General features: G+C 45.6%; 2 protein-coding genes across 2 annotated transcripts in view; both read right to left on the bottom strand.

Moving 5' to 3' along the window:
* Window positions 1-2,212: 2,212 nt before the first annotated feature.
* TMEM42 (transmembrane protein 42) lies at window positions 2,213-9,152 on the bottom strand. Its single transcript, XM_063325367.1, has 3 exons — window positions 9,015-9,152; window positions 4,026-4,172; window positions 2,213-3,179 (listed from the first exon to the last, which is right to left on the bottom strand). The coding sequence occupies exons 1-3, from the start codon at window positions 9,123-9,125 to the stop codon at window positions 3,036-3,038; spliced, it is 402 nt and encodes a 133-aa protein (XP_063181437.1). The 5' UTR covers window positions 9,126-9,152; the 3' UTR covers window positions 2,213-3,035.
* A 415-nt stretch (window positions 9,153-9,567) lies between these two features.
* The window catches only part of KIF15 (kinesin family member 15), a 40,306-nt gene continuing 36,253 nt past the window's right edge, over window positions 9,568-13,620 (bottom strand). Inside the window, exons 33-35 of the mRNA XM_063325368.1 lie at window positions 12,172-12,337; window positions 11,614-11,745; window positions 9,568-11,131 (exon numbers count right to left, since the gene is read on the bottom strand). Coding sequence (XP_063181438.1) covers window positions 11,060-11,131; window positions 11,614-11,745; window positions 12,172-12,337 — 370 coding nt within the window. The 3' untranslated portion in view covers window positions 9,568-11,059. The remainder of the gene's footprint in view (window positions 11,132-11,613; window positions 11,746-12,171; window positions 12,338-13,620) is intronic.

Consider the following 13,620-nt stretch of genomic DNA (forward strand, 5'->3'; position numbering starts at 1 on the left):
TTTTATGTATAGTTCTTTATTTAATCAGTCAAACTATGCTTTAAGGTTCAACTGCAACTATAATTTCATTTGGCTTTGTTCCTTGTAAAGGTATACACGGTATTATTTACCTCAGAATATAATACTCTTGGACCTTGCTTATACAACAGATTTTTCAAAACATTTCCCACCGTTAATTCAAGAATACTTACTTCAGCCTTCATGAGCGACATTGGGAGCCTTGCTGCTAACCATGCATCTGCTGCTTCTTCTGTTTAAAGTGTGACATGCTATAGCCCTGCCTGAGGAAAATCTGATAAACAAGATGCTGAAAAATTAGTGTTGTGTTTGAGAATGAGGGAAGGTGTGGAAAAGACTCATTACAGCCAAAACCCGGAAGATGTGCAAACAAAAGCATATTTTGCTGGAATTTGAGCGGAATGTGTGCCTGAGACTATTCTCTAAAAACACCTCGGTTCGAGCGGGAAAAAACTCCATGCAAGCACACTACTGTATTTCCTGCATAAGGATAACCCACCTTCTGCCCTGGTAAACCAAGGTCGTACAGTTAGCTATGGTCTTCAGCCACCTTACAAGGTCTACCACATTTGAACCGTTCACTCTTCAAACGCAGCTCACTCCTTAGTCTCACATCACTTTTGTGTGTGTGTGTGTGTGTGTGTGTGTGTGTGTGTGGTCTAAAAATATCTATAAATATTAAATTTCAGCCACTGAGCTTTGGACAGTGTTTTAATTTGGAAATGCGGGTACCTTCAGCCACATTTTGGATGCCCACACATGAACCATCTATCAGAAGTTCACTGCCTCGCCGTACGGCAATTGCAGTTGTCCTTGCAGCCCTGGCACCACGCTGACAAGCAACACCAGCAGATGTGGGCTAAACCCTGTGCACACAGAGGGATTCTGCCAAAAAACGCACCCTGCTTGGCAATCTTTTCCTCCCACAGGATTGGAGGAAAACTCATTTCCATTCCCACCTTCAAGTACTTAGAGCAGCGAATTTACAGCCCTCATTTACGTACTTCCACCAAGTAAAACGCTGCCTACGCTTCCTGCACATGTGCAAACATCTCCTAGACCTTGACCTCCAACAATGACTGTAATAAAGAAATGTCAGTTTTGAGAGAGTCCATGCTAACAAACTTTCCAAAAGGCTTGCTAGGAGGAGGGGTAACAGCCAAATTAACCAAAGAGGAGAGACTCTCATCCTTCTCCTGCTGTTTGCGCAAAAGCGGCCACAGCTTACAGCTGGCTGAGTTAATAACAAGGGCAAACAAATGCGCCTTGCAGCCTTCATGACTTCTTCATCATCTATGAAAGGCTAAGGAGACCTGATGTACTTTGGAATGCATAGTTCCTGATTGTCATCTCTGCAGACCTATGTGAGGGATGCCGGGTCACTGTGCCAAGTTCCTGCTTCCCAGGTGGCTGGACATGTCCCACTCTTTCTCTCTCTGCTGCTACCCAAAGAGCTCCTCAGGTGCAAAGACCCATGTTGGTAAGGAGGAAAGGCACTCAGAGCACTCTGCCCATTTCCCCACCACATAGGCGGCTCCTCTCTTTGGAGGGGAAGACTTATGAGCACACTGAGGGAAGAGACAAAGGCTTTGCCCCTCCTGGGACATGGGTGCCAGATGTGACGAGTTAGGATGCTCTCCTGAAGCACAGGACTTGGAGCGAACAGCTCCCGCCGCCTTCTGGGGACGCTGACTTTTCACCTTTCTGATACAAGGAAGGAAAAGGCACCATGCCTACTCCAGTGGCATTTCCACCCGCAAGTCTATTTTTACACTTCTGCTGGACATGGCGCAGATCTGCCAGTCATGACAAACCTAACAGGTTCTGATACGGAAGCTTGGAGAAACGTGTCCTTAGGTTTTCTGCACATGCCACAACTGTGACTCACTTTCTGTGGTTACCGAAGACAGAGACAATCTGGCAAGCCCAGAGCAAATGAGTGATATCACCATCATGATGCACACGTTTCTAGGCATCATTATATTTCTCGATTAGGATTGCAACTAAAAAATTCCCAAGTAAAACAAGATGTGTGGGCATGGGAAATAAGTCAATGCCTTAGAACTGATGATTCCTGACACACAGAGTGTGTCAACAGGCATCTCATCCTGACCACAGAGTCACCATTGACCCTAAATGTTGCACGTGAGTGGGTACCACATTGATCACATCACACAAATAGGAATCAGCATCATCCAGAGGTGTAAAAAAAACATTGTTTACGACTCCATTTTACCAAATGTTAACAAAATTGCCAACTTCAGCAAGTCGGGGGGAGGGTGTTGAACATGGACACTCAGTGAAAGCAGCTGCCTGTTCACATGCAGCCTGTTGTATTCTCCCAAAACTACAGTTTCATCTACACAAACCCTGGATGGTGATTTAAAACCCCATCCTGGTTAAGTTTAAAGGAAAGAGCAGCAACTTTACAGTGAGTAACATGTCGGGAATGGGTAAGCGGCAATTACAGGCCACAGATACAAATGGCAAATTAAAAGGTATATGTGACTGACAGGGGAAGCTGAAGGAATTAATGAAAGGCTCCACAGCCTTCCAGGCAGCAGGACCTTAGGGCAGGTACGGGGCCATTTCAAGAGGCAGAGAGGAAAGTCAGAAACAGCAGAGAAGAAGTATTATCTGCCCTCAGTGTCTACTTCTGATTGCTTTTCTATTTCGGGAAGGGTCCTTTTATGGAAAAGTACTGATGCACAGGAACCTTCTACAGCCACCATGTTTACTTTCAGCCTTCCCTGAACTGGGAAAGCTCTGCAGCCGCAGGGTGTGAAAAGGGGGAGTGGCTGATAAGCCTCTGGCCCTGATTTCCAAAATACTGACTCAGAGCGGACCAGCTCCCTCTGAGGCTGTCACTGCCACCACACCACTGCCGGGAAAGATGCGGCCAGCGTGACTTTGCAAGTTGGCAGATCAGCAGGTAAGCAGGGTTAGCAAGTCCATGGCCGGAAGTAGGCTGGCTCAGGGCAAGGGGTAGCATGGCACTGTGCCCCCTCCGACAGCCATCACGCCTCCTTCTTCTCTGCTGGGAGCCACGCTGGCTGGGGCGCAGCTGTGTGCAGCAGCACGAGGCCACAGAGCGTCACGGTGAGGCCGACCCACCACAGAGGCGTCCACGTCTCCCCGAAGAGAAGCTTGCCCAGCATGGCCTGAAGGAAAAGACAGAGACACAGCTTTGTTGGTCTGAGCCATCCCAAAGCCTCCTGTGCTGCCAGAGCTGAAGGGACTTCTGCTAGGAGAGCCAGCCCAGGAAAAAACCTGCTTGACGAAAGTCCTGCTGGGACCACCAAGAGAAACAGCTGCTGCAGGTGATGCTGGAGATGACCTACTCTACAATCCAGCCTGGAAGCACAGCCATATTGTGGTCCCAGAACAGGATTTTGGCAGATGTGCATGTGCTTTCCTGCCTTCCCAGCACCTCTCGTGAGCCAAATGTCCAGTTGACTGGGTGACTCCAGTCAATAAAAAAATGGGCACCACTGACTTGAGTTTTGGACACCACTACGAGCTGGCTGTGAGTTGTCAGAGCATAGAAACAAAGACTGACAGCCGCTGAGAGTGGAAAGTGAGCAGAAAAAACATGCCGGTCAAAAACGCTCTTGCTGTCACTAGAGGCGGTGTGTCTTCACGCCCAGCTAGGGTGGCTTTGGCTTGTCACAGGTGAGGTGTTGCAAAAGAAAAGTAAAACAAAGTAAAGCTCTCAGCTGCAACTCTCGCTGGCAATTAGGAAAGCTCAGTAAACCTTACAGCTGCTGCAAGACACTACGTTGGGCACCAGCGTCCTTCCTCCTGCACCACCCAGATAAGTCCTACAGTCTCTGCTGTGAACAACTGTCAGAGCAGCTGAGGCCCAGTACAATCATTTCACAACTGCCTGTAACTCTCCCTCTGTGGCCAGCAATGCCAGTCGCACTGGGAGATGAGTGTCCAGTGTGACCGTTTCCACATCGCTGTGCTCCTCCAGGCTTTAGCGCCCAGGGAAGGGATCTACTCACCGAAGAGATGAAGTTGGAGGCTGTCGTTGTCACAGAGGCAGCGGCTGAGGAGGAGGAGAGTCGCAGGGCTTTTGCAAAGACCGTCCACATCACGGCATTGCACGCAAACACCAAGCCAACACAGCCGATACGAAGCAGCACAGGCAGCTGTAGGACGAAAGGGAAAAACCTGTGTATTTTCACTGACCCCTCATTCACGCTCACTATTTCATGAGCACTTTGGAGCAAAACCTAACAGTGTGGGCTGCTATTACATGAGGATGAATATATAAAATTGCAGAAGGAAAGAGAAGCAAGGAAACAGCCCTGGATGAAGTGTGACCCTGGCATGTCCAGCTGTGAGTCCAGTCCTGGGAAGTGCCAGGACAGTGTACAGCAGCTGCCATGCCAGAAGCCAAACTCCAGAAAGCTCTCAAGATCTTGATGTGGGGCACACGCAATCCAGCAAAATGCCCTTCACCTGTTGCTAGATGTATGGAAAAGGGCAGAATTCAGCCCTGCCAGAGAGGAATGATGAAGCTGTACGTGCTGGTGCCGCATGTGGTCCAGGACCCATCAGTTGTGAGTTCGGGCTGAGACCAGTGTGGTCCCAAAGCACTGGTCCTCATCACCTCCTGTGACCTGGCCTGCCTTACTGCTACAGCGAGGGCAGAGCAGGGTCCTCTGCGAGGAAAGTCAGAGCTGAGAGGCTTCACGTCTTATTTTGCATGCTCACTGGAAGGCAGGTTTACTGAGAGCTCTCTGCTCCAGTGTTTAGCAGCAACAAGACCACCTCTGCATTCAAGGTCCTTCAAGGCCAACCAGGTTTTCAAGAAAGATCTTTGTCCTTAGACAACCTGACATGACATGTAACAGCCTCAGCCTGGAAAAAGGCCAGAGTTTTGCATTAAAAGCCTTCACCATTGGCAATCTCGCCCCAACCCCATAGTTTTAGTTGCTGTGGCCATCTCCCTAACCCCCAGGTGTCGTGTACTTTACGTGAAGACACCAAGGGAGGAAATCACAGGCAGATCACTGACTCTTGCAAACACTTAGGGAGCACACGAGGGCAAGGTACAGCCAGGCTTTGTGTAAGCCCATACTGATCATGCCTTTATGGCCTGTCACTTCTCTCTGTCCGTGGTGGGATCTATCTTGAAGCAGACAAGAGATGTAGGTACAAAGCCACCACCAAACACAGCTAAGAGGTGGCATCTGCCCCGCAGGAACAGCTGCACTGCGGGCCCCTGCCAGCCACCCAAATCAATGGGGACCTCCAACTGTGTTCTGCTCCCACTCTGAAGAAGAAATTATTAACCACAAGCTAGGGGAGGCCACAGGGAGTTTTGAAACAAGTGATGTAGCGAGCAAAAGGTTAAAAGGAAAAGGCTGTAAAGCAAAAACCTTGCTCGATGGCTGGCGCAAGCTCTCTGAGGCTGACCCCATCCCAGAGAGGGACAGTTGAGGTGTTCAGCCTCATTTTGCCTTGCTTATGGCAATGGTCTCCAACTTTATCAGGGCAACAGTAAATGATCCCAAACAATTCCCACCTGTGAAGCACTTTGCTTTCCCACCACCACAGTGGCAAATTCTGCAGAGAGGGACAACCATGCCCAGCTGCTACTGGCCTTCTGAGGAAGAAACCTGCTGCTGTGTTATGGCTCACAGTGGGATGGAGTTTGCCTCCTGGCTTCCCCTTTAGCCCTTGCTCAGTGCAGTTGTGTATGTCCACATAAGCCTTTAGTGGGTAGGCAGACTTGAGAACAAAGAGATGAGAGGGGATAACAATTCTCTGTGTTTCACCTAAATTCAGTATATTCTTTTCTGGATCAGCAAGAGCCTACCAAGGTATGCTGCTGGGAAAAAAAGCCTTAAGAAAAAGAGATTTTGTTACTGTCTTCAACCACCCACCAGAGGGTGTAGAGAGGATGGAGCCCAGCCAGGCTCTTCTCTGAGGTGCGCTGGGATATAAGAGGCAGCAAGTAAATGTTGGAACCAGTGAAGTTTTGATCTGATACAAGGAAAAACAAAGGTGATCAAACACTGGAACAAAGGTCATGGGCTCTCCAACCTTGGAGATATGCAAAGCTTGACTGGAGAAGGTCATGAGCAACCTGTTGCAGAAGTGTGGATTAGACACCCAAAGGTCCTGACCGACCTGAATTGGTCCATGAGTCTACCAGTGCTGCAGCAAAGCTGGTTCCCACCATTACAGCAGCTAGGCTACCTTTAAAAGTGACCCTGAACCCATGGGTTCTTCTTCCAATCGTCTTCTATTGCAGAGCCAGGGAAACCAGCTGCACAGGTGGCATATGCCCAGAAGGAAGGTTTTCCAGAGAGAGGTCAAGTTCCTCCGCATCCCGGGCAGAGGAGTGGTCATTGCAATGGCACGCAGGCGCAAAGACAGGAACATCCCCAGGTGTTCCCCACAAGGAAGGAGGGAAGCATAAATTCTTCCCCTGCCAAGGGCTCAGCCATGCCAGCCCAGTGAGTCAAGGATTACTGTTCTGATTGCTTTTCTAACAAGAGATTAATTTCAGTGTACATTTCAGATAATCCAGAATCACTCCTGAAGTGGCAGAAGTCATTTTAGATGAAGTTTGGCAGGGGAGAGGGGAAAGTAAAGGAAAACTTTTGTTCCAGTGAAATGACCCCTCTCCTGGTCAGGCTACTACACGTCCTTCTACCCAGGAAATCCATCTTTGTGCTGCCATTAAGCTTCCTCCTACCCTACGTCATAACCTCTTAGAAGCGTCAATACACTTTTAACATTTGCTGCCACTTTCCATGCTGCACAAGTGATGGCCACTCTCTTTAGACTTATTTTCAGATTTCTGTAGTTCTTCCTCAAATACAAAACTCCCTGAATCTCCGTCACCTTGTGGCTGCTCTGCAGAAATGCCTTCGTAGCAAGCGTGCAGGATTCAAACAGCAAGCACTCCAAAACGTTTAAACTTCCAGTCCTATGCAATTTAAACTAGTAAGAAGATTATGGCATTTACTTAAACTATTAGTTTTACAGCTAAACTGATTAATTTAGTTCACAATTGCCACCTAGAATGGACCTGAAAAAAGTAATTGGAAGAACCAATTTGTTCAGAAAAAAGAAACATAATCACAGAATCACAGCGTGGTTGAGGATGGAAGGACCTCCAGAGATCATCTAGTCCAACCCCCCACCTCCTAGATAATGTTGCCCAGGACCGTGTCCAGGCAGTGTTTGAATATCTCCAAGGATGAAGACTCCACGATCTCCCTGGGCAACCTGTGCCAGTGCTTGGTTGCCCTCACAGTGAAAAGGTATTTCACGATGCTCAGGGGGAACCTCCTGTGTTTCAGCTGCTGCTCATCGCCTCTGGTCCTGTCACTGGGCACCACTGAAAAGAGCCTGGCTCCATCCCCTGTGCACCCTCCCTTCGGGTATTTATACACATTGATGAGATCTATCCTGAGCCTTCTCTTCTCCAGGCTGAACCATCCCAGCTTTCTCAGCATTTCCTAATAGGAGAGATGCTCCGGTCCCTTCATCATCTTCATTGTCCCTTTGAGGGACTCTCTCCAGTAGCTCCATCTCACTTTTGTACTGGAGAGACACGAACTGGACCCATCACTCCAGGTGTGGCCTCACCAGTCCTGAGCAGAGGGGAAGGATCACCTCCCTCAACCTGCTGGCAACACTCTACCTCAATGACGCTCCACTTTGTCATAGCACCCTCAAAAAAACCCAACCAGAACCCACCAAAAAAAATCCCATCAAATGGGCAGTATTTCTATAAATTTCAAAGGAGAAAAATATTCAGAAAAGACACTGTCAATATTTTCAGTAATTCCATGCTCTCCTTTTCTGTCAGTGGAGAGAGCAATCTTTTTGGAGGGGATTGGGAAGAGTATCAGGATTTAAATTTTATGATTCTCCCTGCTATATCAGAAACGATCAACAGAATTGGTGAGCACTGAGTTTTTTGCCTTTTTAACCATCTCTAATAACAACACAAGTCGATTTTCTTTTTTCCTGATGCGAGGCCGGATTTTTTTCAGATCAAGTTCCTCTTGTGGGTTCTCCTTTGGATTTCAAGTCCAAATGTCCATTTGCCACACGAATAACCACCCCTGCCCTATACCTAAATGAGCGTCTCCCCCATGTGCTTTTACGATACGCGTACGCTACCTCAGCGTCTCCCCACTCGCACACAACCTTGTGTACTTCTCCACCTCAGCCGTGCCTCTGCGAGAGCTGACCTCTGTTGGTGAGGACACCGGGCGCCCGAGGTGAAAGGCCAGCCGTCCCGCGTGACCTTAGGCATAACGAGGTTTGAGAAACACGGACTGAGATAAAGATCGTGCCTTACAAACACCCAAGGTGAGAAACACGGATAAAGATCGTGCCTTACAAACACCCAAGGAGAGCTCGCCAGACGAGCTGAGCCACACGGCGGAAATCAACTGCTCCACCTCCCGGCTCCTGCCACAACACAAATAGAGCAAGCGTCAAGTGAAAAGCAGATTTTATTTGCCTAAAGCTGAGGGCTGAAAACTAGCGCTTGATGCCCAAGTGTACCAACACCCCGCTTTTAAAGTAAAACCGACGTAAAGCCACTGCAAAGGTGTTTTCAGAGGTAAGTTTGGTTTCAGGCGTCGCCATGACGTGCTTGGGAATTTCTGCTCTTTCACACCCCAGCAGACCAGCCCCTGCCAGCCTGCTGTCTATCCGCACTGCCACCATTACTCAGCCCTGGCGCAGCTCGCAGGCCGGGCTCCCTCAGGTGACTCACGGCCCGGCTCTCCCGCACCGCCCCGGTTTCCCAGCAAACCCCTCCGAAGGCGAGTGCAGGGGACACCCCTGGAGCAGCAGCAGGAAGAACCAGCCCGTCTCCTCCCCATCACGGACGCTGCGACGAGAAGCGGAGCCCTAACGGCTGTATAACGGCTAAATAACGCCTGTGGCGGGCGGCGCGGGGGGGGCCGGCCGCGCGGCAGCCGCTTCCCTCCACCGACTTCCTCCTTCCTTACCCAGCCTCCGGCCGCCTGCCCGCCCGGCCCCAGCGCCAGCTTCGCCGCGGCGGCCGCCGCCGCCCCCAGCAGCCCCGCGGCCGCGGCCGCCACCCCGCCGCCCGCCCGCATGCCGGGCCCAGTCGCGCCCGCCGCCCCTCCGAGCCCGCCGCCGAGCCGCCTTCCGGGGCGCGGCCCCAGGTGGCACCGCCCCTGCGCCGGGACGGGTGGGGAGGGAGAGGGCGGGCGAGGCGGGGCGCGTTCATGGAATCACGGGATGGTTCGGGTTGGAAGGGAACCACCTAGTTCCAACTCCCCTGCCATGGGCAGGGACACCTCCCACTAGACCAGGCTGTTCAAAGCCCCATCCAGCCTGGCCTTGAACGCTTCCAGGGATGGGGCATTCACAGCTTCTCTGGGCAACCTGTTCCAGTGCCTCACCACCCTCACAGGAAAGAATTTCTTCCAAATGTGTAATCTAAATCTACCCTCAGCCAGTTTGAAGCCATTACTGAAGTGTTGCTAAAGGGGAAAGAAAAATGCACATGTGCAATCTTCATTTATATACAAAGACTTTATTTAAAAAAAAAGAGAGTACAAGAACGATATAACTCCGATGGTAGACGTACAACACAGAGAAAGGCTCAGGGACATAGAGCAGGGACCATGCCTCCACATCCAGGGAGGGGTAGAAAACCCTGCCTGCATGGAAACAGTCCAGGAAAGTCAGGTAAGACAGAGAGGTGCTCTAAGGAGCATTTGTAAACCCAGAACAACAACAACAAAAGCCACACGAGACAACAGCTTTGTGGTCCAAGACAAACCCCTTAAGATTGCTAGTAATGATCATTAGTTATTTCTGATCTCTATTATTACTTGCCAACAGAAAAACAAACCTCCCCTGATTAAGGTCATTTGTTTTACTTTTCTACTCCACATCAAAGTTCAAGTGGAAACAAACATGCAGGATTAAGCAACTTTAAAATTCATAGATAAGCTGGGGGAAATTCTTCTTTCCCTCAAACACCAAAGAGCCCCAACTAGGTATCTTGGCCCTTTACTTGACATGCGTCTTCCTCTTCATTCCCTTTTGCCCCACTGCTTGTGGGCAAAAGCAGTATCGTACAAAGTAGCCAAAATTAGAATGACTGTAGAAAAAAAAAAGCTAAACACAACAAGCATTTGATACTGGTATATAAAAATATAAAAATGTTCTGTGTTCCACTAATAAAAGTTTCAGTTATTTGCAATAAATCTTAAGTGCGATTAAATGAACTTATGCTATACTCCCTAAAGTGTTCTGCATATTTTCACATCTTGTTTCTTAACATTTCTAACTTTTGTTTGATAAGGAAATGGTTGCAAAACACTTCAAAAGAACTTCCTGCAATGAAAATATAGAAGTCTGCTTGAAGTTTACACTGGGGAAAAATGTTTAAAAAGCATTTTAATTTCAAATAGAGAAAGAAAAGAATACAAAGGCAAAAGATATTTATAGTAGTATTTACAAGTCTATTACTAAATTCACATTTATGCTTTATTGAACCAACTTCAATATGACAATTTTTAAGCAACTCATAAGTATTAATAGTTAATAAATTTGAAAAATTCATTTTAAACCAGTAAAAATATCCTGTGTTTAGCTAAAAAAAAAAAAAACACCACAAAGAAATTGTGCTTTTTAAAATTTGGCTCTGGTGGAAAATGTGGCATTTCAGAAGAGGTAGGAACCTGAATAAAAGTACAAAAGGAAACAAAAATCCAGGTGTGTTCCCAATGAGAAATTTTTCCTTGACAAGGTACAAAAGTTTAAGGAAATATCTTCCAGCACCTACACAAAATCAGTTTTTGAAAAATTATAGGAAGGTGTTAAAATGTCATTGAAAGCTGCCTACTTAGCTGGCATAAAAATTCTTCACTAAAAGTTATTATCAGCATAAAATCCAGGAACTAAAATACTCGATTACTCTAGGAACATAGCAAAAGTCAAGTTTGACGACTGGCTTTTACTTATTCTGTAGACTTTAAAAATATGGCTCTGCAGTTTTGTTTGTGTCATTATAACATTATAGTCTACACGCATCACATTTTTTTGATTCTTTCAAAAAAGCATTTTCAACTCGCAGTTTTTCAGTCTCCTGTAAAACAGAAAAAACACGGGGGTATTAAGGACTACTTCTTTCATATTAAGGAAACTTCTTTCATATTTCTAAATTGATTTTAACCCAGTAAAAACACCCTATGTTAAGCTAAAAAAAAAAAAATCACAAAGAAATAGTGCTTTTTAAAATTTGGCTCTGGGGGAAAACATACCATTTCAGAAGAGGTAGGAACCTGAATGGAAACACAAAAGGAAACAAAAATCCAGGTGTTTTCCCAGTAAGAAAGCTTTTTCTTGGCAAGGTACAAAAGTTTCAAGGAAAAGTGTTTTATACACTAAAATGGGGTGATTCTTCCCTGGGGCCTGTGAGGAGACAGACCAGCCATGACCTACACAACTGCATAAAATACGAGATATCTGTTACTTTCCAACAGAAAAGCAAGAATTTTAGGTCTCATTATCAAAGCTTATCTCCTATGTCAGGCCATTACTTCATCTGTATTCTGCTCTGCAACTTACCTCTGTAAGTTTAGCGTAATCTTTCTTAAGTTTCACAAGATACTGAATCTTCTGGTTTAGGTTTTGATGACCAAGCAATTTCCCATTCTCCTCAGCAAGAAAGTCAACTTGCTTCCTTAGCAAGTCCATTTCCTGTAATTAATAAATGCATTGCGTACATCTTAACTGTAGCCCCTCCTTCTCTTTTCAGAAGAAATAGCTTCTTTAGAACCATTAAGATACTAACATTTCAGTTTGTTGTAACATATGATGCAAGAGTTGGTTCATTCAGGAAATACTTATTTGTCTTAGGTCTCCTTAGGTACTACATTAAGATTCCTCTAAAGGGCAAAAGCACCATTCGATTTGTATTATGAATTGCAACAGTGATTTCCGTACCCAGAGTTCCACTAGTGCAGGAAACAGCATTACAAGTACAACTAAACTGCAAGACAAAACATTTTCAGTGGCAGTTGTTGATTGCTAATTAATTCAGAATGTTGTCCAATTAGCAGCAGCTCTACCTCCACTGAATAAGATTCTAGTGTAAAGACAATAAAAAAAAAAACCATATAGAACCTTTCCAATTCTGTCTCTCTCTTCATATGTTTCCTCCAGTTTTGATCTAATTTCTTCTTTTTCATGAAATGCTTTCATCTCCAAAGCTCTTGTCCGTTCCATCTCCAGAGTCATTTCAAGACAAATATTCTCTTTGATTTTGAGGGTATTTTTGGTGTCTTCTAATCTGCCAATATAAAAGCATCATATAATATTAAAAAACAACATAAATGGCATAAAGCTGAATTAGTACGTCATCCTTGGACATGTAGGAAGCCTCTTCTAAAAATATCCTTTTAAGACAATTTATTTTCCCTAGAACTCAGCGCTAACATAAGGAAAAATTGCATTCTGCTTCACAGATCTTGAGTTTGATACAATCACGTCACTAATCGGTGTTTTGGAGATGCTCTTCAATTTGGGAAGTATGCTGTTTCCATACAAGTCCGCTCATGAAAGAAAACAGAAGCTTCACCAGCAAGAACACTAAGAATTCATTTAAGGCATGTAAATTTGCCAGATGAACTTCGTTGCTCTTCAAGTTTCCCCTAAATTGCTTGTTTGCATATGGCTTTTCCCCAATAGCCTTGTTGCTCAGAAGCATTTCTGAACAGCTCAGAGATGGTCTGAGCTTGTTTGGCCTGGTAACAGAACGACCACCATTTTAGACAGACATCTTGTCTGCTGACAGTGTTTTGATTCTATCAGGCTCACAGAATATGAAACCACACCATCAAAATTAGCAGCCCGTCTACTGATTATATGAACTTTAGTGATTTTGCATATCTGTTCAAATATTGCATAAATTAAAATGTTTTTGTCATCAGTTTTGTTTCACTGAAGCCTGGTGTTTAAGACCTGCTGTATGAAAACAGTATTCACTTGCTGCATTTGTCAAGACATTTTCTTGATGACAAAAGAATCCCTTTCCTCTGTGTATGTTATTTGTTTGTATGAGACTAACACCACTATAAAGCCTATTTCAGAGGCCAGACAGGTATGAAAACTCAAGGCACCAAATAGCAAAGGAACCCCTAATAAAGACTAGGGCTTCTGGAAAATTTAGTATTAGTTACTTTTGAAATGACCATGTTCGTAAAACTTACAAGGATGAAGATAAGTTATTTACATAGAAAGCATTCCATGAAATGTAAATAAGTCAAATATTAGGATATTCAGCCACTATGAATCCTGAAGCAATACAGATTCGGAAAAGAATAACAGGGGTAGCATTTTCAAACCGATGTTTATCTACTAATTCAGTATTTTATTTCTTGACTACTACCCATCCAAGGTGCGAAACACTTGAATTTCTAGGACTACTTGCACAATAATGCAAACAATCTAGGAATCCTCTAATAATAAACAATTTTCATTATACAAGCTGAAGCACAAAAAAAATAACATAAAAGAGCAAAGAATGAGACTGAAAAGATTTACAGTATCAATAAAGAAATGAACAGTAGTATT

This window comes from Chroicocephalus ridibundus, chromosome 2, assembly GCF_963924245.1.
Source record: "Chroicocephalus ridibundus chromosome 2, bChrRid1.1, whole genome shotgun sequence".
Taxonomy (NCBI): domain Eukaryota; kingdom Metazoa; phylum Chordata; class Aves; order Charadriiformes; family Laridae; genus Chroicocephalus; species Chroicocephalus ridibundus.

Excerpts from the sequence above, each read along its gene's own strand:
- TMEM42 (XM_063325367.1), bottom strand. The coding sequence starts at position 9,125 with ATGCGGGCGGGCGGCGGGGTGGCGGCCGCGGCCGCGGGGCTGCTGGGG. Across the intron at positions 4,173-9,014 it reads GGCAGGCGGCCGGAGGCTGG|CTGCCTGTGCTGCTTCGTAT; the intron begins GTAAGGAAGGAG and ends TTCGTCCTACAG. Across the intron at positions 3,180-4,025 it reads CCTCCAACTTCATCTCTTCG|GCCATGCTGGGCAAGCTTCT; the intron begins GTGAGTAGATCC and ends CTTTTCCTTCAG.